We start from the raw sequence: 25,261 nt of genomic DNA, 5'->3' as shown, positions 1-25,261 counted from the left end.
CGCCGCTGTGATTCGCGCTGTCGGCCCGCGAGATTTCGAGCTCTTCTCTCGCGAGATCTTCAGCATACTGGAGTCAGCTGTGGTGGCCGCTAACTGGGCGGTAGGAGCTTGTCTTGCTGCAGTTTTTCGGCCCATCTCAGTCTGGCCCAGAGGCGGTAAGTAGGTTCTGGGGGCCGAGACCCGGCTTGCAGTCGTGCGGGGTCCCTAAGGAGAGAGGGGGACGGACTCCCTGGTCTCGGGCGACCTCGGGCCGCTTGCGCGCAGCGTGTGTGCCGCCGGCGGGAGCCCGCGTGAGGTTTCGCCCGCGGGGTGCGGGGTCGGGGTGGGGTGGGGTGGGGTGGGGTTGGTGGGTGGCCCACAGGTGCGGTGACACCGCCCGCGGACTCTTACAGTGAGGTTCGAGGCACGCCCGCGGCAGGGGTGAGGGCGTGAGGTGTCCGGTGCGGCCCTGGCCCCCTTTGGCCCCTCCTTGGGTTCGCCGGGTTGGCGTCCAGGTGCCGCCTGAGGTCAGCGCGCAGTTTAGTGGCTCGAGGGTCTTGCAGACTGGAACCTCCGGAATTCGCTTCGTTCTGTTATCAGAGAAATTACTTCTTCCAAAGGTTCCAGTTGGAATTGGTTTTTCTTATTTGCGGCTTTACGAGGCTTGTCTGCCTTATTCAGAGAGGCAGAAGGAAGATGAGTAACAAATGCCTTAAATCTTACTATTCTCTCTCTTTTTAAAATCAGGATATACAGAAAAATGGAGTATATGACAGAACCCGTGAAGCACACACCTGGACACATGTGAGTCACGTCCTTTTTCCCCCATCCCCCTTAAGTTTAAAAATGTTAAAAGTGACTCTTTGAAACTTACTGTGGGGAAAGCTTTTCCTTGCGGGGTGGGGTCGGGGGGATTCCTTTGTCTTAAGTGAGAAAAATGCAAAGCCTTGTTTCCTGAGAAAAACGAGTTCATTTTTCGCTGGGAAGTTTGTGGTAGTAAATACTGGTTTAAGAATGTTAAAATATTCACTGTACATTCTTCTAGGTTGGCACCAGCCATTGACTTTTAAATTTAAGGTAATTAAAATGTAATAAAATTAAGTATTCAGTTGTTCCGTCTACTACCCACATTTCAAGTCCTCCGTAGTCACATGTGCCTGGTGGTTACCATAGTGGACATCAGAGGTTATAGAACTTTCATTTTGGGTAACGTCAATGGTTCTTAAATATTTTGTGTTCCCAGTACACCTAGGGTTATGACACTCCTATCATAGTGAGTCACTAGACATGATAGTCTTTCCATCCTCTAAAAATTTTTCTCCTTTGGGTAAATGTTTACATTTTGGCAGTCCCTGTGCTACACTGAGGCTGAAAAAAAATTTGCCTTTGGACTATAAAGCTGTCTGATGATTACTATTAGCAGTTATTTTGCCTCTCTAGACCCTTTTGTACATTGGCCATATTTTGAGGTTTTTTGGAATTGCGGCCATCCTTGGTTTTTTTTCGCCTCAATAATCCAAGGTTTTTTAATCTACTGCATCTTTGAAGTCAGTTTTCTAAAAAGGGCAGAGATATTATGGCCTAACTTGAAGGCTTTGGTTTGTTTGTTTTTTATTTTTTTATTATTATTTTTTGTTGAAGTGTAGTTAATTTTTCAATGTTGTGTTAGTTTCTGGTGTACAGCAATGTAATTCAGTTTTATATATATATATTTTTTATATTCTTTTCCATTATTGTTTATTACAGGATATTGAATATAGTTACCTGTGCTATACAGTGAGACCTTGTTGTTTATTTTATGTATAGTATTATAGTTTGTATCTGCTACTCCCTGTTTGATAGTTTTTTGATTTAACCTGTGCACTTATGAAATCTAATTTGAAAAACGTATGCTTTGTTTATTTAAGCTTGTGCTGCGATTGCGGTGTCCCGATCAGTCCAAATCCTGCCAATATTTGTGTGGCTTGTCTGCGAAGTAAAGTAGATATCAGCCAAGGCATTCCGAAACAAGTCTCTGTATCTTTCTGCAAACAGTGCCAAAGGTACGGTGTGGTACTATTTTATCCTGCTTAAAGTTGAGATTTGTATGTGGGAGAGCCACCAGGATATACTGACAATATTTTAAGAGTGTTAAGATATTCACTGTATATTCTTCTAGATTGGCATCAGCCATCGGCCATACGTGGCTTTTTAAGTTTAAAGTAATTAAAATGTAATAAAATTAAGTATTCAGTTCTGTCTGCTACCCAGATTTCAAGTCCTCAGTAGTCACATGTGCCTGGTGGTTACCATAGTGGACATCAGAGATTATAGAACTTTCATTTTGTATAATGGCAATGATTCTTAAACATTTTGTGTTCCCAGTACACCTAGGGTTATGACACTCCCATCATAGTGAGCCACTAGACAACGATAGTCTTTCCATCCTCTAAAAATATATGCAATAAGATGCATGTAATAAAGATAAGATACATGTACTAAAGTGCATGTAATTGAGATTTAAGTTTTATTTATGTTGGCCTAGCTAGAGATTTTAGAATTCGCAATTTTGTAGTGTTCTTTTCTAGTTTTCTCTGCTAATTTGGTAAAGTTAGTGCAAAGGTATTTGAATCTGTTAAGGGATTAATAGGTTTGATGTATACAATTAATAGATACAAGTTGATGTTTTTAAGGGTGAGAGCAGATTTTAAAGGCATATTACTATCAATTACCATGAAGCTTTTGTTTTCCGCTTCAATCATATAGAAGCCATGTATGATAAAAAGCACCTTATTTTTTAAGTAATTTAGTGGTGTGTTTTAAATAAAACATCATGTATTAATGTTCCCATGTAACTAAAATGACTATAGCTGATGGAAAAACAGCTCAGTATATCATATCTAGGATGGTCTGAAATGAAGACTGGATTTTAAGGCAGACTTCTTCTGAAAGTTAATGTTTTATTCCTTTTATGTTTTCTTTAGTTGTTGGCATAAACAGCTTATGTCTCGGAGGCCATTGAGTAATACAAAACTACCCATTGAAACTATCCATAAAATTATATACTTGTGATTTCCCAAATGGGTTAGGACTCTAGTGGCTCTTAACTTTTTTGGGAGGGAGGGGTTCATGAATCCCTTTAAGAATTTAAAAACTGCGTCTTCCCGGAAAAATACATAAAACAAAGACATGAAACTTGTGTACTGTTTCAGGGAGTTTATAGTTTGTAAGCTTGGCAGGTGTGAGGCTTAATCTATAATAAATATTTGCTATTCTTAAGAGCGTCGGTGGAGTGAAAAAAACACTGGACAAAGAATCAGGAGACCCAGTTTATCTTGGATTTCTCACAAACTAGCTCTTTGATACTCTTGGCCAGTTCACCTCTCTAAGCCTTAATTTCCTCATCAGAATGAAGGGGCTTTATTAGATGATATACGAAGCCCTTTCTAACTCCAAAAACATGCTTATAACAAAGGGACCTATATAAATAATTTTTTTCAGTGAAACTTTAAAAGTGAAAATTAGAATATTTACTTAACAAGTAAGGGAAAAAAAAGCATTCACATAATACATTTAGAAGTATTATGTATTTAACAAACATTTATTGAGCATTTACTGTATGCTAGGCACTGTCCTAAGTCCTGAGCTGACTGGGCTAAAAAACTTAAAGTACATACATAACGGATTTAAATTTTAATTTAGTCAGGTTTTATATAAGATTTTAAATTTTACAATTTAAAATTTGAAAAGGGACTTTGAAGTAGATAAATAGTCTGAGCTATTATTGATACATAGTATTAGGTACTAATTTACCTTTTCTGTGTGTGAGAAATAAGCAGTTCTTAAGCCTTTTAGATGTACATTATAAACCATTTTACTGCTATTTGGAGGTGATATTTTCACCTGTGTTTCAAAGTATAGCTTCAAGGAACACTGGGGCATTTTGTCATCCTCACTGGAATGCTTACTGGTGCTTGAAGTAATAAGACCTTTTAATAAGTTATTTCAGATTGACTTTCTCAAATACTCAGAATTTTATTTAACTAAATTACTTGTCTAACAAAGTTTTCTGGAACTTTTAAAATATATTTTGGTTAAGTGCCTCAGATCAACCTTGGGTATTATTATATTTGATTAATAATCATTGTTATGTCTGCATATTCACATGGAAAATTTTTTTTCTGAGAGATCCTGAATTTCAATATATTTTCTCTCAGATATTTCCAGCCACCAGGAACTTGGGTACAATGTGCATTAGAATCTAGGGAACTTCTTGCTTTGTGTTTGAAAAAAATCAAAGCCCCTCTGAGTAAGGTAGGTCAAATAACTAAAATCAGTTTTTGTGGGGGGGTTCTCTGTGTGTGTGTGTGTGTGTGTGTGTGTGTGTGTGTGTGTGTGTCTAATCTCTCATTTTCAGATAATCCTTGTTTGAGTAGATTTTCCAAAATAACTATTAAATGCTACTGTTGGTAAGCACACTACTACAAATGCTGTTTTCATTTTTAAAGTTGTATAAATTCTTTTTTAATGGAAATGAAAATCTTTTTGCTTTAAAAGATTTAGTATAGAATCAAATTTTTTTCATTCATTATATGAGAACCTCTTATGTGCAATAATCTTTTTCTGAAAATGTTTATATAAAGCCATTGCTAAACATAATTTGGAGGCTATAGTATTAGGGCTATGGTATTCAGTTTTAAAAAATTTTTCATTACTGCTCTGGAAAGAAAATATTTGTGCCTATTACTTAAAGTCAGTGTATAAACATCTTCAAAACATAAATAGGGTTTGTTAGTGTAGTTAGCCTCTCTACATAACACTTTCAGTTTTCTTTATGCTAAACTTTATGACTTATTTCCACCAGGTATGTTTGTAATTGAAATGGCTCTTTTGGTTTGAAGAGCTTCAGATTCTCTTAAAACTCTGATAAAATTACCTGTAAGAGTTCTTTGAAGTTTCTCCCTTTATTTTCTTTGTTTATTCTCCCTGGAATTTGTATCAGTCAAGTGTTGGCCCTAGTAGCTGAAAACTTTGCCTTTTTGCCCTTGTATTGTTTTTAATCTTTTTTTTTCCTGTGTTCCTGACAGTTTCCTTTATCTTCCAATTTTTGTATTAATTTTCTTACAGTAGTAATATTTTAAGTTTAGAGTTTTTAATGTTCTTGATACAGTCTGTTGAATATTTCTGAAGGTTTAAAAATATGCTGTTATTGTTTTTTACTTTCCTTCTGTTCCCTGATTTGTCTTAGGTTTTTTTTTTTTTTTTTCCTGGAGTCAGTTTTTGTGTAATTTGGTCTTTTGTTTTCATACTTCCGGCTTTTGTCAGATGTTCATTAATAATTTATTAGCATTCAACAGACGTTTATTAACTCAACTCTGTGCCAATCTACTTTTGGTGTTAGGGATATGGAAGTAAATGAGAGAGACGAAATCCCTGTCTTAGAGCGCTTTTATTTTAGTTGAAGGGGAGGGTGTGGAGTAGTCAATGAACAAAATAAATAGGTATATTAAGAGGTATAAATTCTGTGGAGGAAAAAGCCAGAACTGTGCAGGGAAGAGTTGCAATTTAAAATAGAATGGTTAGGGGAGGCCTCATTGATGAGGTGATACTTGAGTAAACATTAAAGGCAGTAGGGGAGGGAGCCATAATCTGGAGCAGAAGAGCTGTATGGGTAGACAAAACTAGTGTAGAGGCCAAAGGCAGGAGAATACCTGTGTGGTTAGGGTGGAGTGGGGAGGGAAAAGTAATTGGGGATGAAGCCAGGGAAGGCATGGAAAGTCAGTAGGTCAGGCCTTGTAGGCCCTTTTGAGGCCTGGTTTTTACTCTGAGTATAGTGGGTGTAGAGCAGGGGTCCCCATCCCTCAGGTTGTGGACAGGTACTGGTCGGTGGCCTGTTAGGAACTGAGCCGCACAGCAGGAGGTGAGCAGCGGGGGTGGGTGAGCGAGCAAAGCTTCATCTGCTGCTCCCCGTTGCTCCCCATTGCTGGCATTCCCGCCTGAACAACCCCCCCGACCCCCGTCTGTGCAAAAATTTCCTTCCGCAAAACCGGTGCCTGGTGCCAAAAAGGTTGGAAGGTTGGGGACTGCTGGTATACAGGGTATAGGGCAGAATAGTGAGATGAATGATTTACAGTTTATCAGCTTCCCTCTGGCTGTGTTTAGAATAGATGTGAGGGGCATGGGCACCTTTAGGAAGCGATTGTAGTAATCATGAGAAGTGATATTTGGATCAGTAGTAGAGGAAGTGAGAAGTGGACGGGTTCTGGCTGTATTTTGAAGGTAGTCAGTAGGATTTACTCATGAAGGTGGATGTATGTTTATGAGTTGGAATAGTCAAGGGTGACTTCCGTGGTTCTTGACTTGATCAATCAGAGGAGGGAGTTACTGATAGTGAAGTAGGAAAGGCTTTAAGAGGAGCAGGTCAGGGGACTTCCCTGGTGGTCCAGTGGGTAAGACTCCTTGCTCCCAATGCAAGGGGCCCAGGTTTGATCCCTGGTTGGGGAACTAGGTCCCGCATGCGTGCGGCAACTAGGAGTCCACATGCCACAACTAAGACCTGGCACAGCCAAAATAAATAATAAATAAATTAAAATTAAAAAAAAAGGAGCAGGTCAGGTGGGAGAGATCAAAGCTCATCTCAAAGTGGTACTTAGATGTCCATTAGACATGGAAGTAGAAATAGTGGGGAGCTGGATAAATGAGCAAGGGAGTGGTCCAGACCAGAGATAATAAATTTGGGGTGTGATGGTATCTAAAGCTGTAATATTAGATGAGATTTCCTAGAGAGTTTAGAGAAAGGAAGAAATTTCAGAACTGAATCCTGGGATCCTTTAATGATAAAAGTTTGAGAAGATGAGAAAAAAACATCAGTCATTACTTCTAATTAGCTGCAGGGAGAGCAATATGTATAATCAGGAGATCTAGAAGGTGAAGGGAATGTTCAGGAAAGAGATTGAGGATTTTGGAGGTTTTGTTGTTAGTGAATGTTGAATTCCAGACGCCAGTAAAAGGTTTTCAGGATTTGGGTAGGAGTGTTAGATGGGATAGAAAAGGGCATATGTGGAACCATATGGAGATCGGAGTGTGGGAGATGAGGGAGTGACTGAGGTAATGGTAAAGAAGGATTAAAGGGCTCGATAAGATGGATTAGTCCTGGTTGTCTGAGGACAGATGGTGTGGTGAGGCTGAGGAATGGGGAATGCAGATGGAGGCTGAGGGAATAAGAAGCTCTCTGTCACACTCTGTACCTGGTGTCACTTGTTGACTACTAGGCTTTGCTTTAGGGAAGCCAGTCGAATGAGCAGGGTTTTACTCTGGACTGCTGTACCTATACTAGCTTATCTAGTTCTCACCAGAAAGGTCTTGATAAAATTATCTGCCTGCTCATGTCTCCCAAATCTGTTATCTACAGCTCAGATTTCTCCATAGAGCTCCAGACCAAATATATATCTCACTAACCACTGAACAGCTTCACTTGGATATCTTAGATAAATCCTCTTAAACTTAAATGTCTGAAACCAAATATAGCACATTCCTCCCCATTTAATCTGTTTTTTATTTGTGTCAGAAAAATAGTGTTACCTAGATGCCCAAGCTGGGTACTTGACCATCATTCTAGAATCTTCTTTTCTTCCTTCCCATATCCAGTTATTACTAAATCCTATAGATTTTATCTCCTAAATAGCTCTTGACTTGGATCTTTCTGCTGCTGTTATTTCCAACCCCTCAGTTCAGGTCACGTACAACTCCTGCCCAAATTATTGAAACAACCTCCATTTTTGTTCTCCCACCCCCTTCCTCAAAACACCCATTTTAGCCATATTGAGCTACATTCAGTTTGTCACATGTGGCAAACTGTTTCTGGCCTCTGCTGATTTAGCAGTGAGTTACCATTGTTGATTCAGTATTCAGTGCATGAGACTCCCTGTAATGAATGTTCATTCTTTTTTTTTATTTAAGCCACATACATATTATAGTGAGAATAATGAAAGTAAAAACCTTTGTTCATGAGATTTCTAGTAGATGATGAGGTCATCAGGTCTTTGTTTTCTTCTAAAAAGTGTAATTTCCATTCAAAAAACTGTATACTGTTTTTAGGGGAAAGGAGTTTTTTTCTATGCAAGTATTTTAATTTTTGCTTGAATTATACCAGTTTCATTAATATAGTCATTAGATTTTCCCTTTATTTGCTGTTTTTGTTGCCATACCTCTGATGATAAATCTTTTTTTTTTTTAAAACTGGTGATGTTGGGTAGATTAATCACGGATTCCTTAAGCATCTATGAAATCTGTTTATTAATGAGTTATTCTCTCATCTCTTTTCTCCTCAGATGGGAACTTACATTTCTTTTTGTTTGTGTTTTGTTGAAGGTACGGCTTGTAGATGCAAGCTTTGTTTGGACTGAGCCCCATTCTAAGAGACTTAAAGTTAAACTAACTATTCAGAAAGAGGTAAGCGATACATAATTTTCTCAGCATGGTTTAAAGTATAAGCAGGAGAATGAGGGGCTATTGGTAAATTATATTATGACTTGAACAGCTTAAAAGGAAACAAATGCACTCTTAATTTTAACCCTTTGTTTTCTTTTGGATCATCTGCACAGATGATCAGGTTGATAGTAAGAGCAGCCATTGTTCATGATTAGTAGTGGGCTAAGTTAATCTTCTCAAAGTCATTTTTATTTGGAATAAGATTGAAGTAAAAACATGAGCTAAGGCAGTGCTTCTCAAACTTGACTGATCATTTGACTCACAGTGACTGAATCGAACTGGATTCAACTGGATGTAAGATCCAGGAATCTATTAAAGCTTCCCAGGTGATTTCTGATGATTGCCTATGTTTGGGGACAATTAAATTAAGGAATATCTTCTTTTTTGAGAGTTTTCTTGGTCTCCTAAGGAAGAACTTTATACACACACATGCATATACATGTATATATAGCTATAAAAATTCTTCAAAGAATATCCTTACAACACTTCAACTAAAGGTAAATTTGAAATGTTAATCTAATAAATCCTATGAATTAAAACTATATATCTTTCTTGAAATAGTAAGACATAGGATTTTAAATGTAACTCATTTATTGTTGATTTCCTCAAAGCATTCATGGAAGAAGATTTTAAGTTAAATATTGAAGGATCTTCTTTTAAGAAAACTATTTGTTATTAAACAGAAAGGAAAGAATGAAGGAGTGTGATTGTTTTCTTCGTCAGGTGATGAATGGTGCTATCCTTCAGCAAGTGTTTGTGGTGGATTATGTTGTTCAGCCCCAGATGTGTGGAGATTGCCATAGAGTGGAAGCTAAGGATTTCTGGAAGGCTGTGGTTCAAGTCAGGCAAAAGGTAATGAGAGAAAGATGATGTGGGAATCCTCTATCTTGTATCTTTGTCGGTTATAAATAGCGAGTAAAACCTTTCTCCTTTCCCATCTTTCCAAATCTTTCAGGCACTAGGGATATTCCAGGTCTCTGGGGCATTCACTTTTAGAAAGAGATCACTGCCACATTTTTAGATAATCTTTAAAGATTGTTTTTGTTTTAAATATCCGTGTCCTATATCTGTAGATGGCTTTTTTTTTGCATTTCATTTATTAATCTAATAATGCATTTATGTTTAGACTTTGCACAAAAAAACTTTCTACTATCTGGAACAGTTGATTTTGAAATATGGCATGCACCAGAATACACTTCGTATCAAAGACATTCATGGTGAGTTAAAATTTAAAGCATTTGAAATGATGTCAGAATTTTATTTCAGCTATCCTAAGGAGTCTTTTATCTTTACTGATAGTATCTAGAATAGTACTGTCCAAAAGAAATTTCTGTTAGGAAGAAAAAATCTTAGCTCTTTATCTGCACTGTCCAACCAGTATGGTAGCCTCTAGCCATATGCAGCTATTGAATATTTGAAATGTGGTTAGTGCAACTGGGGAGCTGAATTTTTAATTTTTTTCTATTTTAATTGAAATTTACACTAAATAGCTACCAGATGAGTAAACCAGTAACTACATTAATAGAATGTAAAGTGGTATGATAGAAATTCATCAAAAACTTATTTTATGTAGAGGTCAGTTTCTGATTGAAAGAAAATTATTTTTGAGATCTGTAAGTTGTAATATTTTTGTTTTTCATATGCCTAGCGGCATTTGTGCTGGATACATTAAATCAAAAGGCTAAACTCAGTAATAATAAATAGTGATATACAAATGATATAATTAAATTTCTTGAAGATGGAATTTAAAAATGTTTGTGTAATTTCATAATGGCTCCTCAGAGCGTGTCCTGTCTTAGCACTTACTATTGATGTAGCATGCTTTTATATACTAGCTGAGGGATGAATATTTCTTTAATAATAGAAAAAATAAATATTCTTTAGCAAACTCTTAAGTCTCTTGCTAAAAGTTAATATTTTTAGTTGTAGGAGATGTGTATAATTTTTCTGGTTGTTAAAGTACAGGTTTAGAGATAGCTATTCTTGAAGGAATGACCACATTCTTGTACTACTTATTTTAAAAGTGTAAGTTCCTCTGTTACTGATCTGTTAGTCATTTATCTCATATGTCTTGAGGAAAGTAATTAGAAGTGATTTTGGGTCCTTACATGGGAAGAAGTGAATATCAGTTATGTCACCTGGAGAAAACCTTTTAAGCTTTGTATCTGATTTGAGTGCATTACCAGTATAAGGTTAACAGTCTAAATCTGTAAAACATAGTTTACTGAATACTTATTGTGGGGAAGGTACTTTGCAGCCTGTTTAACATGGTGCCTGGCTATTTGTGGCTAGCCATCAGGCAAAAATACACCTTTGTCCTGAGTAACTTTGTTTTGAGTAACTTTTGGGGATTAGGGGATCCTAATATTCTAGCAAAGGAAGCAGAAAACTGATTATCATTCATCACCAGGGCAGAAATGTCCTTACACAGAATTTTTTGTAGCAAAAGACTTGGATACATTCTGGTACATGCCTTTGCTGTCACTTTAAAAATCAAAAATGCTGGAAGTTTAACAATGCTTTTTTTCATCCAGAGGAATTAATCTATTTTTTTCCCCCTACTGGTTCTTGGTTTGATGTAAATGAATCTTTTGTTTGATTGCTTGTTTGTTTGTAACTTTGTTTTTAAAATCATAACAATTGTAAAAATTTAAACAAGTATATGAATGAAGGACCTCTGTCCCATTTATCCACTTGTTATTCCCAGATGTAGCCCCTTAAAACAAGGTATTACAATATGTACTCTGTATATAAATTGTGATAGCATTGGTTTCCCCCATGCATGAGACTGTTCTGTAATATTCTGTGACTTGCCATCTTAATATATTTAGAAATGTTTCCACGTCATTGCATATAATCCTGTTTTATTATTTTTAACCACTATGGTTGTGTATTTGTTAATCAGTATGTTTTTAATTATTTAGTTGTTTCCTATTAACTGGTTTACAAGGTGCTCTAGTTTTTTTGCTGCTACAAACAGTACTGTAATAAACATCCTTAAGTTTGTGCTTAGTGGTTTTTCTGTGGGACTGAGTTCAGGAATTGAAATTACTAGGCAAAAGTATACAAATGTTAAATTTTATATATGTGCTGCTAGATTGTTTTCCAAAATGGTGCCAGCTTACAGTCCAATCACTTGTGAGAATTCCTCTTTTTCCAAACACTTGCCAACACTGCATAAGATTGTATTGGACTTTCTAATTTTTGCTGTTCTGATGAAGAGAATAAAAGCATCTTGTTTTTATTTTCATTTCCTTGATTACTAATGAGGGTTAACATTTTCATATGTACTGGCCATTTATGTTTATCTAATGTGAATTGTCCTGCATATATCTGTTTTTTCCTTATATATTTTGTGTCTGTTATTCAGGATATGAATCTCATTACGTGTGTGTATTATTATATATATAGAGAGAGGAGCATGCAGAGCATGTGTTTGAGTGTGAACCTGAGAGAGCAGATACTTTCTTACAATGTCTCATGTCTTTTATCATCTAAATTTTTCATTTTTTAGTTTTATATAGCTATGGCTTATGACTTTCTGTCTTGCATAGGAAAGTTTTTTATACTCCAAAAATTAGTTTTAGAAAGTAAATTTTTGTTTTACTTTTGGATCTTTAATCTTACCTGGTAAGAGTTTTCCCCAGAAAGTTAACTTGCATTGTCTCAATACTTACCTACCAAGTAGTCTGTCCTTTCCCCACTGATATGAAATATCTACTTTCTTATATATACTAAATTCCTTTGTACACATGGCTCAGTTCTGGTTTATTTTGTCCCACTGCTTTTATTACAGTATGTAAATTATACTTTACAGTATGTGCCCTTTTATTAATTCTTTTGTAAACCTTGGTTGATAGTGAGTAAGAGCATGGGTTTTGGAACCAGATTTTGTGAATTTGAATCTCTGTTCCACCAGTTTTTTGCTGTGTGACCTTAGGCAAGTTATTTAACTTCCCTGAGCCTCAGTTTTCCCATTAATAGAATAGAGAGGATGATAATAACACTACCTCATAGGATTATAGTGAGCATTAAATAATTTGTGTAAATCACTTAGAACTGTGCCTGGTGCATAATCATGTTTATTTAGTTCTTTTCTGTATTTCAGTGACATATTATTGTTTTCCTCATCAAGATTTTGAATGTTTCTAGTTTTTTTTAGACTATTCTATGCTTTTTGTTATTGTGGATGGCAACTTTTTTCATTATATTTTCTAAGTGATTATTGCTAGTATTTTGGAAAACTGTTGATTTTGTATGTTGATCTTTCTGAAATTTCTTAATCACTGATAGTTTACATTATATTCTTGTGTCATATACATGATAATTTACTAGGTAAATTATTATCTGTACACAATGATAGTTTTATTTCTTCCTTTGCAGTATTATTCCCTCTTTTTTTCCCCTTTGGCTAGGAGTGGAGAATAGCATTGAGTGGTAATGTATCAGGCATTACCATCTTTCTGTGTTTCACCCCTAAATAGAATATTTGTTGAGATTTCTATCTGATACATATGCATATATAGTTATATTTAAACTGTTCTGTCCCATCATGCTATCAGTTACGTTAGTGACATTGAAACAGTTGGAGTTTTTCCCTCTTTCTGCATACTGTTAATCAACATGTTGAAGTTTTGTAAGAACCTGCCCATTAAGCCATCCAGTTTGGTATGAGGAAAGGGGGTAAAGGCTTTTCAACTCCTTTTATTAAGACGTTAGTCTTTCAGGTATTATACTGCTTCTTGAATCAATTTTAATAGCATTTTCCAAGGAAATTCACCATTTCGTCTAGCTTTGCACATACTTGGCATAAAATTGAACTTGGTATATATATCAGTGTTAAATCTCATCCATAACTATCGTTGTGTCTTCTTTATTGTTGCTAATGTTGTTTGTCTTTTTTCATCTCCCTTCACTTCCTCTCTCTCCCTGTTCCCATCAGATTTGCCAAAGTTTTGTCTATTCTAGTTTTTTCAAAGAGTTAGCTTTAGTTTTATCAAAAAAGTCTTACTTTTTCTTAATTTTTGCTTTTGTTACTAATCCTTCTATTTAAAATTTTTTTTAATTGAGATAGAATTGTAGAATTGACATAAAACATTATATTAGTTTCAGGTATACAACATATTGATTGAATATTTGTGTATATTGCTGAATGGTCACCCTATTAAGTCCAGTTAACGTACATCACCATACATAGTTATACAATTTTTGTTTGAATTAATTGAAAGCTTAGTTTATTTTCAGTTTCTAATATGTAGACTTAATAAGTTTTCTGAGTATCATGTTGGCTCTGTAGCTGGTACTTAAAGCAGTCTTTTTCCACTACCCATTGCATATTTCTTTTTTTTCTCAGCAAGTATCTCAGCTATTTGATTCTTTTGAGTACATACCTAGGTGTAGAATTGCTGAGTCATATGGCAAATTTATATTTATCTTTTTAAGAAACTACCAAAGTGTTTCCAAAGTGGCTGTATCATTTTATATTCCCATCAGCAGTGTTTGAGTGTTCTAGTTTCTGCATATCCTCATCAACACTTGCTATTGTTTCTTTTTATAAATAGCCATTCTAGAGGATAATTTGAAGTGGTATCTCATTGTGGTTTTAATTTGCATTTCCCAAATGACTAATGTCGTTGATTATCTTTTCATGAGCTTATTAGCCATTTCTGTATCTTTTTTGGTGAAATGGCTGTTTAAGTATTTTGCCCAGTTTTTGATTGGGTTGTCTGAAGTTGTAAGAGTTATTAAAATATACACTGGATACAAGCCCCTTATCACATACGATTTGTAAATATTTTCTCCTAGTTTATCTTTTCATTTTCTTAATGGGGTCTTTTTAAAAAATTGTGATAAGAACACTTAACATGAAATCTACCCTCTTAAGTTTTTAAGTGTATAATACATTATAGTTGACTGTAAGTACAGTGTTGTACAGCATATCTCTAGAGCTTAATCTCTTGCTTAACTGAAACTTTATGCCCATTAACTAGTCACTCATTTCCCCCTCCTCTCTGGCAACCATCATTCCACCGTTTAATTCAATGAATTTGACTGTTTTAGATATCTCATATGAGTAGAATCATGCAGTATTTGTCTTTCTGTGACTGGCTTATTTCACTTTGCATAATGTCCTCAAGGTTAGTCCATGTTTTTGTACATTGTAGAATTTCCTTCCTTTTTAAGGCTGAATAATGTTCCATTGGAGGTATATATCACATTTTAACCATTCATCTGTTATGGAAACAACCTAAATGTCTGCATCTTGGCTGTAGTGAATAGTGCCGCAGTAAACATGGGAGATCTTGATTTCGCTTCTTTTGGATAAATACCTAGAAATAGGATTACTGGATTATATGGTAGTTCTATTTTTAATTTTTTGAAGAACATCTGGACTATCTTCCATAGTGGCTGCACAGTTTTAAAGGGTTCCAGTATCTCCATGTTCTCTCCAGTACTTATTGTCTTTTGTGGGGTTTTTTGGTAATAGCCATCCTGACAGGTGTGAAGTGTAAACTCATTGTGGTTTGGATTTGCATTTCCCTGACGATTAACAACATTGTGCTTTTTTCATATACCTATTTGCCATTTGCACATCTTCTTTGGAGAAATGTCTTGTTCCTCTGCCTGTTGCTTAATTGGGTTATTAGGTTTTTTTTTTTTTGCTGTTGAGCTGTTGGAATTCCTAATAGATTTTGGAGATTAACCCCTTTGCAGATACATGGTCTGCAAATATTTTCTCCAATTCTGTAGGTTGCCCTTTCATTGTGGTGATTGTTTCTTTTGCTGTGTGGAAGCTTTTTGAGTTTGATGTAGTCTCAGTTGTTTATTTTTGTTTTTGTTTTGGTGTCATCTGTGAAATCATTGCCAAGACCAGTGTCATGAAGCTTTTTTTGTATGTTTTCTTGTAGCAGTTCTATAGTTTCAGGTCTTACATTTGAGTCTTTTAAATCTGTTTTGAGTTGATTTTTGTAAGACGAGTTCAGTTTCATTCTTTTGCATGTGGATAGCCAGTTTTCCCAATGCCGTTTGTTGAAGAGACTATCATTTCCCCACCGTGTATTTGTGGCACACTTGTTGAAGATCAGTTAACTGTGTATGTGTGGATTGATTCTGTAGACTTGTCTTTTTGTTGATACCTTACTGTTCTGATTACTGTAACTTTGTAATATATTTTGAAATTAGGATGTGTGATGCCTGCATGAAATGGTGTCTTTTGAATTGTGAAACTTCTATATTTTGAAGTCTAATTTATCATTTTTTAAATAGCATGCTTTTGGTGTCATGTTTAAGAACTCTTGTCTAATTGATATCAGAAAGATTTTCTCCTGTTTCTTTCAAATGTTTTATAATTTTAGCTCTTATATTTAAGTCTAATCCTTTCGAGTTAATATTTATGCATGGTGTAAGGGTCTAAATTCATCTTTTCCCATGTGGATAGCCTGTTTTCCTAGTGAAAAGACTATTCTTTTCCCAATGAATTGCCTTGGATGCTCTGTCAAAGATTTATTGACTATAAATGTAAGGGTTTATTTCTGGATTCTCAAGTCTGTTCCCTAGATCTATATAATCTATCCTTAATATACTAGTACCTCACTGTCTTGACTACCTAAAGTTATTGAGTTTTGAAATTGGGAAGTGTAAATTCCTGACAACTTTGGTCACTTTCAAAATTGTTTGGCTATTCTAAGTTATTTTAGTCTTTCTAGTTAGCTGAGTTGTTTGGAAGAATATCTCTAAACATTTCTTAGCAGTTAGTTTGCTTTTAGTTATCTCTTTGCTGCTGATTTTTAACGGTACTGCATTGTGATCAGATAACATTGTAGTAATTTCTGCTGTTTGGAATTTATTGAATTTTTTTTTCTTAGTATGTGATTATTTTATGAATATTCTATGAATTTTTGAAAATAATAGTCTTTCTTGGGACCATGTTCTACAATGTCAATTAAATCAACCTTGATACTTGGTTTTTCAAGTTCTGTGTATCCTCCCTATTTTTGGTCAGTTTGGTCATTTTGGTTTTGATAGTCTTATATACTGGTCTCCCACAATGATTGCACGTGTGTTAACATTTGTTAATTTTATTCTTTTTAATAGTTTTTGTTTTCTGCATCTCAGTGCTGTGTTATTAGATGAATTCCTATTGTCTTCTTGGTAGATTGTTCCATTTATTACATAAAATATCCTTCTGTTTAATATTGTTTTCTTTTAACCTTGATTTTATTTTGTCTGAAATTTAAATTGGGCATCTTGTTTTGTTTTGTTAGCATTTATCGGATTTGTCTATCCTTTTGTCAAACAAGTCTTTAAGTGATAACGGTATTCCTACTGTGCTATGGCTAGAATATTATAATTGTTTAATATGCATTGAATTTTTGGTATAGTCATGTTAGTAGAGGAAAATCTTACTTTGTGGTATTATTTTAACATGGCTTATTTCTTTAAAAGATGGTCTGGATTTCTATTATTCCTCAAAACAACATGCTCAGAAGATGGTAGAATTTCTTCAGTGTACGGTTCCCACTAGGTATGTTTTGAAAGTACATGCGATTAAATCCAGGGAACTGGGAATGAACTTAGGTCACATCCATTCTTCAGGCTTTAGCATCCTATCTTAAAATACTTAAATTATAGTAGGAATACTTACACAGTTAGTAAGCATTTATTGGATTAGGCATTTTAAGGGAAGTATTAGCCAAAGAGCATTAACAATCTCTTTGGGGAGCTAGACCTCACCCCACAATAGTAAGCACTGTAGTACTGAACCACTGATTGAATATGTTTAAATAAGCGAGAAGAAAAATGGGGGTAGAGGACTTTGGAGAGAAACTTCATGAAAGAGGAAGAACTTAAGCTCATAAAATGGGGAAATTTTCAAAAGTAGAGTTTGTATTGAAAAGTGAGATTAGTGTGAACAATGACTTGGGGCAGGCATTAGTGTGGCTTTTAATGGATGCTATATGTAGACTAGATTGGTCTAAGCCAAGGGCATGTTTTGGAGGTTTTCAGTAGGTAAAGTTGAAAACAGGTAGGGTGCAGTCAGATTGGTGAAGGTTTTTAAATGAAGTGGACGAAATGAGGGTTCACCATAGCAGGCATCTGCTGTTTCAGACCTTGGACGGTAATGATTTGATTTGATGAAAATTTATATTCTCGAGACTATACAAGTAAGGACCTTTGTTTTTTTATTACGATTAACTTTTTCTCTTAACAGATACAAAGCCTCACAGAGACTGATCTCTCAGGATGTCCATAGTAACACATACAATTACAAAAGCACTTTTTCTGTGGAAATTGTTCCAATATGCAAGGTACTTTTTCTCATTTAATTAATCCATGTCCTTCTTTCTTTTTTTTTCTTTTTTTTTTTTTTTTTTGCGGGACGCGGGCCTCTCACTGTTGTGGCCTCTCCCGTTGCGGAGCACAGGCTCCGGACGCACAGGCTCAGCAGCCATAGCTCACGGGCCCAGCTGCACCGCGGCATGTGGGATCTTCCCGGACCGGGGCACGAACCCGTGTCCCCTGCATCGGCAGGCGGACTCTCAACCACTGCGCCACCAGCGAAGCCCAAATTAATCCATGTCCTTCTTAATTGGTTTATATGTAATTATTAGGTCCTGGTTTCCTTCTGGGATTGGTTAAACATTTAGAAAACTTCCTTCTTAATGATTTCTGACACATTTCAGCCATGTTAAAAAGATGTTTAAAAGTAATCATGCTTAAAATTATAAATTTTTGGTGTACTAATTAAAAGGCCTGGTTGCAGTGTTTATGGTGTGAATTCCTTAAACTTTGCAATCCTAGTGGACACTTGATAGTTCTGTGAAACTTTGAATACAGGAAATTACTTTAAAATAATTATCAGTGAACCACTTTGTGGAATATATGCAAACTGGATTTTGGCATGATAGAATTAAACAGTATTGTGGAAAGGAGGTCATAGAATTATTTTTGTGATTTTTAAAAAAATTTATTTATTTATTTTTGGCTGTGTTGGGTCTCCATTGCTGCACGTGGGCTTTCTCTAGTTGTGGTGAGTGGGGGGCTGCTCTTCGTTGTGGTGCGCGAGCTTCTCATGGCAGTAGCTTCTCTTGTTGTGGAGTGTGGATCCTAGGCACGCAGGCTTCAGTAGTTGTGGCTCGCGGGCTTTAGAGCGCAGGCTCAGTAGTTGTGGCACAAGGGCTTAGTTGCTCTGCAGCAGGTGGGATCTTCCCGGACCAGGGCTCGAACCCATGTTGCCTGCATTGGCAGGTGGATTCTTAATGACTTCGCCACCAGGGAAATCCCTGTGATTTTAAAAATATAATCTGAATAACACTTAAGACATAGGTTATCATTTCATTGATTGTACTAAGGTAAAACTCTGCTTCAAAAATATAAATGAATTAAAATTCAACAAATAGTTATTGAAGATCTATTGTATAGAAGGCTGTGTGTTAGGATTATGTAGTAGAGGTCACTGCCACCTAGGAACTTGCATGTCCATGTTTAAATCACTAATAATAAATGCCATAATTTATTGTGAGCATTCTACATAAAGTTATTATCTTTTATGCTTATTATTATAAGTATATTTCACCTCTTCAAGTCTCAACAACGGGAGTAAATCATACCATCATTTGAAGATGAGGAAGTTGAAGCTTGGGGAGGTTAGATGACTTGCCCAAAGTTACATAACTACAAAATGATGAAGCCAGGATTTGTGTCTAGGTCTGTGACTCTGAGGCTTTAAAGTTATCACTAATTTATGGTGTAGCACAATACCAGGGATGAAATGATGGCTTAAAACCGAGTCAGCAAATTTTTTCTGTAAAGGGGCAGACAGTAAATATTTTCAGCTTTTAGGCTATATAATTGGTTTTGCAACTACTCAACTGTGCTGTTGTTGCACAAAAGTAGCCATAGATAATAGGTAAATGAAGGGCTGAGGCTGTGTTCCAGCAAAACTTTATTTACAAAAATTTGGTCTGAGGATCTTATTTGCAGACTCCTAGTTTAAAACAGTGAACATTTTCCTGGTGCAAAACTGGGGAAATATGAATCTAGGTGTGAGGGCATATTTAGGCCATGTGTATTAAGTGCTTTGAGTGACTCACACAGGTATCTGGATAAATACACAGTGTAAAGAAGTTTTTTCATTAATCTTTGGAGACTCTTACTAAGTTAAAAAAAAAAGAAAAAAGAAAAGAAAAAGTACTGAAGTAGGTGCCATTAGGGAGGCACAGAACGTTCCTTCAGTGGGAGAGCCTTGTGAATAGATACAGCTTAAAATATAACCCAGATCCTTTTTATATTTTAATAACAGCTTAAAAACAGATAACCACATTGATGGTAGTATCTCCTGATGCACACATAGTCATATGTGCTTTTAAGGGGGCATTAGATCTTTGATTTCATATTGGTACATGTAGACAAGAAGGAGGAACACGTGGCTCCTCTGAAATTAATTTTTTTTAAAATAATGGTTATTTATTTTTTTAAAAATTATTTTTAGCTATGTAGGGTCGTCATTGCTGCATGAGGGCTTTATCTAGTTGCGGCGAACGGGGGCTACTCTTCGTTGCGGTGCGTAGGCTTTTCATTGCGGTGGCTTCTCTTGTTGCAGAGCGTGGGCTCTGGGCGCGGGCTTCAGTAGTTGTGGCACGCAGGCCCTAGAGTACAGGTTGTGGTGCACAGGCTTAGTTGCTCCGCGGCATGAGGGACCTTCGCGGACTACAGGTCGAACCCGTGTCCCCTGCATTGGCAGGTGGATTCTTAACCACTGCGCCACCAGGGAAGTCCCTGAAATTAATTTTTATAGAGATTAAATGAAGGCACAAATAGATTAGAAAATCACTCTCCTTCTGGTGTTCATAATACTTTGCTTGGAATGTAAACTATATTAACATAGAGTAAAAAGGCATTCACACTTGAATAAAATTGAAACAAACTTAATAGTTTGGTGACTAGGATCTGGAAAATATTTTTAAAGCCTTTTTGTTAAGACATATTTCCATCTTAAGAAGGTGTAGCTTATTTTCTGTTTCTTTAAGGTCTGATTCTTTTTTTTAGGCCCTTTGTTGGTACATAGAATTAAAAATGACATTTTGGTTTGGGCAAATGCGCTTGGATCAGCTTTACATTGATGAGTGTTTAGTGGAGACTGTTACTTAGGATTTCCTTCACACTAAATGTTAGTTCTTATGCCTAGGATAATGTTGTTTGTCTGTCTCCAAAACTGGCACAAAGCCTGGGAAACATGAACCAGATTTGTGTGTGTATTCGAGTAACCAGCGTCATCCATCTCATAGATCCAAATACCCTACAAGGTAAGTTTTCGAAACTATTTGCCTTGACAGTTCTTTCCAGCAAGCAGTAATAATTTGTTAATGTTGTTAATTTTATCAAGCATTCTTAGTAACGTTTTAAAAAACTACTGTACAGTGGTTAAATTTTTACCATACAGTGTTTTAAAATACTGGAATTTTTAAAGCTTTTAATAAGTTATCCTTGTATTTTTTTGTTTGAAGAAAGATTTCTGTGAACTTTTACATTTTTATTAGTTGTATTCCATTTAGAGTATAATTGCTTTACAGTGGTGTGTTAGTTTCTGCTTTATAACAAACGGAATCAGCTATACATATACATATATCCCCATGTCTCCTCCCTCTTGCATCTCCCTCACACCCTCCCTATCCCACCCCTCTATGTAGTCACAAAGCACCGAGCTGATATCCCTGTGCTATGCGGCTGCTGCCCACTAACTATGTATTTTACATTTGGTAGTGTGTATATGTCCATGGCACTCTCTCACTTCGTCCCAGCTTACCGTCCCCCTCCCTGTGTCCTCATGTCCATTTTCTATGTCTGCGTCTTTATTCCTGTCCTGCTCCTAGGTTCTTCAGGACCATTTTTTTTTTAGATTCCATATATATGTGTTAGCATACGGTATTTATTTTTCTCTTTCTGACTTACTTCACTCTGTATGACAGACTCTAGGTCCATCCACGTCACTACAAATAACTCAATTTCATTTCTCTTTATGGTTGAGTAATATTCCATTGTATATATGTGCCACACCTTCTTTATCCATTCATCTGTCGATGGACACTTAGGTTGCTTCCATGTCCTGGCTATTGTAAATAGAGCTGCAGTGAATATTGTGGTACATGACTCTTATTGAATTATGGTTTTCTCAGGGTATGTGCCCAGTAGTGGGATTGCTGGGTCATATGTAGTTCTATTTTTAGTTTTTTAAGAAACCTCCGTACTGTTCTCCATAGTGGCTGTATCAATTTACATTCCCACCAACAGTGCAAGAGGGTTCCCTTTTCTCCACACCCTCTCTAGCATTGTTTGTAGATGTTTTGATGATGGCCATTCTGACTGCTGTGAGATGATATCTCTTTGTAGTTTTGATTTGCATTTCTCTAATGATTAATGACGTTGAACATTCTCTCATGTGTTTGTTGGCAATCTGTATATCTTCTTTGGAGAAATGTCTATTTAGCTCTTCTGCCCATTTTTGGATTGGGTTGTTTGTTTTTTTGATATTGAGCTGCATGAGCTGCTTGTAAATTTTGGAGATTAATCCTTTGTCCCTTGCTTCATTTGCAAATATTTTCTCCCATTCTGAGGGTTGTCTTTTGGTCCTGTTTATGGTTTCCTATGCTGTGCAAAGGCTTTTAAGTTTCATTAGGTCCAATTTGTTTATTTTTGTTGTTATTTCCCTTTCTGTAGGAGGTGGGTCAAAAAGGATCTTGCTATGATTTATGTCATAGAGTGTTCTGCCTATGTTTTCCTCTAAGAGTTTGATAGTGTCTGGCCTTACATTTAGGTCTTTAATCCATTTTGAGTTTATTTTTGTGTATGGTGTTAGGGAGTGTTCTAAATGGTGTTAGGGAGTATTCTAATTTCATACTTTTACATGTAGCTGTCCAGTTTTCCCAGCACCACTTATTGAAGAGGCTGTCTTTTCTCCACTGTTTATTCTTGCCTCCTTTACCAAAGATAAGGTGACGATATGTGCGTGGGTTTGTCTCTGGGCTTTCTATCCTGTTCCATTGATCTATATTTCTGTTTTTGTGCCAGTACCACACTGTCTTGATTACTGTAGCTTTGTAGTATAGTCTGAAGTCAGGGAGTTTGATTACTCCAGCTCCATTTTTCATTCTCACAATTGCTTTGGCTATTCAGGGTCCTTTGCGTTTCCATACAAATTGTGAAATTTTTTGTTCTAGTTCTGTGAAAAATGCCAGTGGTAGTTTGATAGGGATTGCATTGAATCTGTAGATTGCTTTGGGTAGTAGAGTCATTTTCACAATGTTGATTCTTCCAATCCAAGAACATGGTATATCTCTCCATCTATTTGTATCATCTTTAATTTCGTTCATCAGTGTCTTATAATTTTCTGCATACAGGTCTTTTGTCTCCTTAGGTTTATTCCTAGATATTTTATTGTTTCTGTTCTGTTCTGTTTATTGTTTCTGTAAATGGGAGTGTTTTCTTAATTTCACTTTCAGATTTTTCATCATTAGTGTATTGGAATGCCAGAGATTTCTGTGCATTAATTTTGTATCCTGCTACTTTACCAAATTCATTGATTAGCTCTAGTAGTTTTCTGGTAGCATCTTTAGGATTCTGTATCTATAGTATCATGTCATCTGCAAACAGTGACAGCTTTACTTCTTTCCTATTTGGATTCCTTTTGTTTCTTTTTCTTCCCTGATTGCTGTGGCTAAAACTTCCAAAACTATGTTGAATAATAGTGGTAGAGTGGGCAACCTTGTCTTGTTCCTGATCTTAGTGGAAATGGTTTCAGTTTTTCACCATTGAGAACGATGTTAACTGTGGGTTTGTCATATATGGCCTTTATTATGTTGAGGAAAGTTCCGTCTATGCCTACGTTCTGCAGGGTTTTTATCATAAATGGGTGTTGAATTTTGTGGAAGGCTTTCTCTTTATCGATTGAGATGGTCATATGTTTTTTCTCCTTCAATTTGTTAATATGGTGTATCACATTGGTTGATTTCCGTATATTGAAGAATCCTTGCATTTCTGGGATAAACCCCACTTGATCATGGCGTATGATCCTTTTAATTTGCTGTTGGGTTCTGTTTGCTAGTATTTTGTTGAGGATTTCTGCATCTGTGTTCATCAGTGATATTGGCCTGTAGTTTTCTTTTTTTGTGACATCTTTGTTTGGTTTGGTATCAGGGTGATGGTGGCCTTGTAGAATGAGTTTGGGAGTGTTCCTCCCTCTGCTGTATTTTGGAAGAGTTTGATAAGGATGGGTGTTAGCTCTTCTCTAAATGTTTGATAGAATTCGCCTGTGAAGCCATGTGGTCCTGGGCTTTTGTTTGTTGGAAGATTTTTAATCAAGTTTCAATTTCAGTGCTTGTGATTGGTCTGAAATATTTTCTATTTCTTCCTGGTTCAGTCTTGAAAGGTTGTGCATTTCTAAGAATTTGTCCATTTCTTCCAGATTGTCCATTTTATTGGCATAGAGTTTCTTGTAGTAATCTTTCATGATCCTTTGCATTTCTGCAGTGTCAGTTGTTACCTCTCCTTTTTCATTTCTAATTCTATTGATTTGAGTCTTCTCCCTTTTTTCTTGATGTGTCTGTCTAATGGTTTATCAATTTTCTTTATCTTCTCAAAGAACCAGCTTTTAGTTTTATTGATGTTTGCTATCATTTCCTTCATTTCTTTTTCATTTATTTCTGATCTGATCTTTATGATTTTGTTCCTTCTGCTAACTTTGGGGTTTTTTTGTTCTTCTTTCTCTAATTGCTTTAGGTGTAATGTTAGGTTATTTGAGATGTTTCTTGTTTCTTATGGTAGGATCATATTGTTATAAACTTCCCTCTTATAACTGCTTTTGCTGCATCCCATAGGTTTGGGGTTGTCATGTTTTCATTGTCATTTGTTTGTAGGTATTTTTTGATTTCTTCAGTGATCTCTTGGTTATTAAGTAGTGTATTGTTTAGCTTCCATGTGTTTGTATTTTTTACAGATTTTTTCCTGTAATTGATATCTAGTCTCGTAGCATTGTGGTCGGAAAAGATACTTGATACAATTTCAGTTTTCTTAAATTTACCAAGGCTTGATTTGTGACCCAAGATATGATCTATCCTGGAGAATGTTCCATGAAACTTGAGACAAATGTGTATTCTGTTGTTTTGGATGGAATGTCTTATAAATATCAATTAAGTCCATGTTGTTTAATGTATCATTTAAAGCTTGTGTCTCCTTATTTATTTTTATTTTGTGTGATCTGTCCATTGGTGAAAGCAGGGTTTTAAAGTCCCCTGCTATGATTGTGTTACTGTCAGTTTCCCCTTTTATGGCTGTTAGCATTTGCCTTATGTATTGCGGTGCTCCTTCATTGGGTACATAAATATTTACAATTGGTATATCTTCTCCTTGGATTGATCCCTTGATCATCATGTAGTGTTCTTCTTTGTCTCTTCTAATAGTCTTTATTTTAAAGTCTATTTTGTGAGATATAAGAATTGATACTCCAGCTTTCTTTTGATTTCCATTTTGCATGGAATATCTTTTTCCATCCCCTCACTTTCAGTCTGTATGTGTCCCTAGGTCTGAAGTGGGTCTCTTGTAGACAGCATATATACGGGTCTTGTTTTTGTATCCTTTCAGCCAGTGTATGTCTTTTGGTGGGAGCGTTTAATCTGTTTACATTTAAGTTAATTATTGATATGTATATTCCTATTGCCACTTTCTTAATTGTTTTGGGTTTGTTATTGAAGGTCTTTTACTTCTCTTGTGTTTCCTGTGCAGAGAAGTTCCTTAGCATTTGTTGTAAAGCTGGTTTGGT

At 36.0% G+C, this 25,261-nt stretch overlaps 1 protein-coding gene across 3 annotated transcripts in view; it reads left to right on the top strand.

Moving 5' to 3' along the window:
* Positions 1 to 739: 739 nt before the first annotated feature.
* Positions 740 to 25,261, top strand: part of NMD3 (NMD3 ribosome export adaptor) — a gene marked incomplete at both ends in the record, with an annotated part of 36,207 nt that continues 11,685 nt past the window's right edge. Inside the window, 9 exons of one of the 3 annotated variants that reach the window (XM_079704249.1) lie at positions 740 to 783; positions 1,887 to 2,021; positions 4,176 to 4,272; positions 8,329 to 8,409; positions 9,172 to 9,300; positions 9,575 to 9,665; positions 16,894 to 16,972; positions 17,660 to 17,756; positions 20,636 to 20,753. In XM_079704249.1, the coding sequence (XP_079560375.1) occupies positions 740 to 783; positions 1,887 to 2,021; positions 4,176 to 4,272; positions 8,329 to 8,409; positions 9,172 to 9,300; positions 9,575 to 9,665; positions 16,894 to 16,972; positions 17,660 to 17,756; positions 20,636 to 20,753 (871 nt within the window). The remainder of the gene's footprint in view (positions 784 to 1,886; positions 2,022 to 4,175; positions 4,273 to 8,328; positions 8,410 to 9,171; positions 9,301 to 9,574; positions 9,666 to 16,893; positions 16,973 to 17,659; positions 17,757 to 20,635; positions 20,754 to 25,261) is intronic. The other 2 variants (XM_079704251.1, XM_079704250.1) reach the window with 2 other exon arrangements.

The sequence above is a fragment of the Hyperoodon ampullatus genome (genome assembly GCF_949752795.1).
Source record: "Hyperoodon ampullatus genome assembly, chromosome: 5".
Taxonomy (NCBI): Eukaryota; Metazoa; Chordata; class Mammalia; order Artiodactyla; family Ziphiidae; genus Hyperoodon; species Hyperoodon ampullatus.
This window is presented reverse-complemented; position numbering and strand designations above follow the sequence as displayed.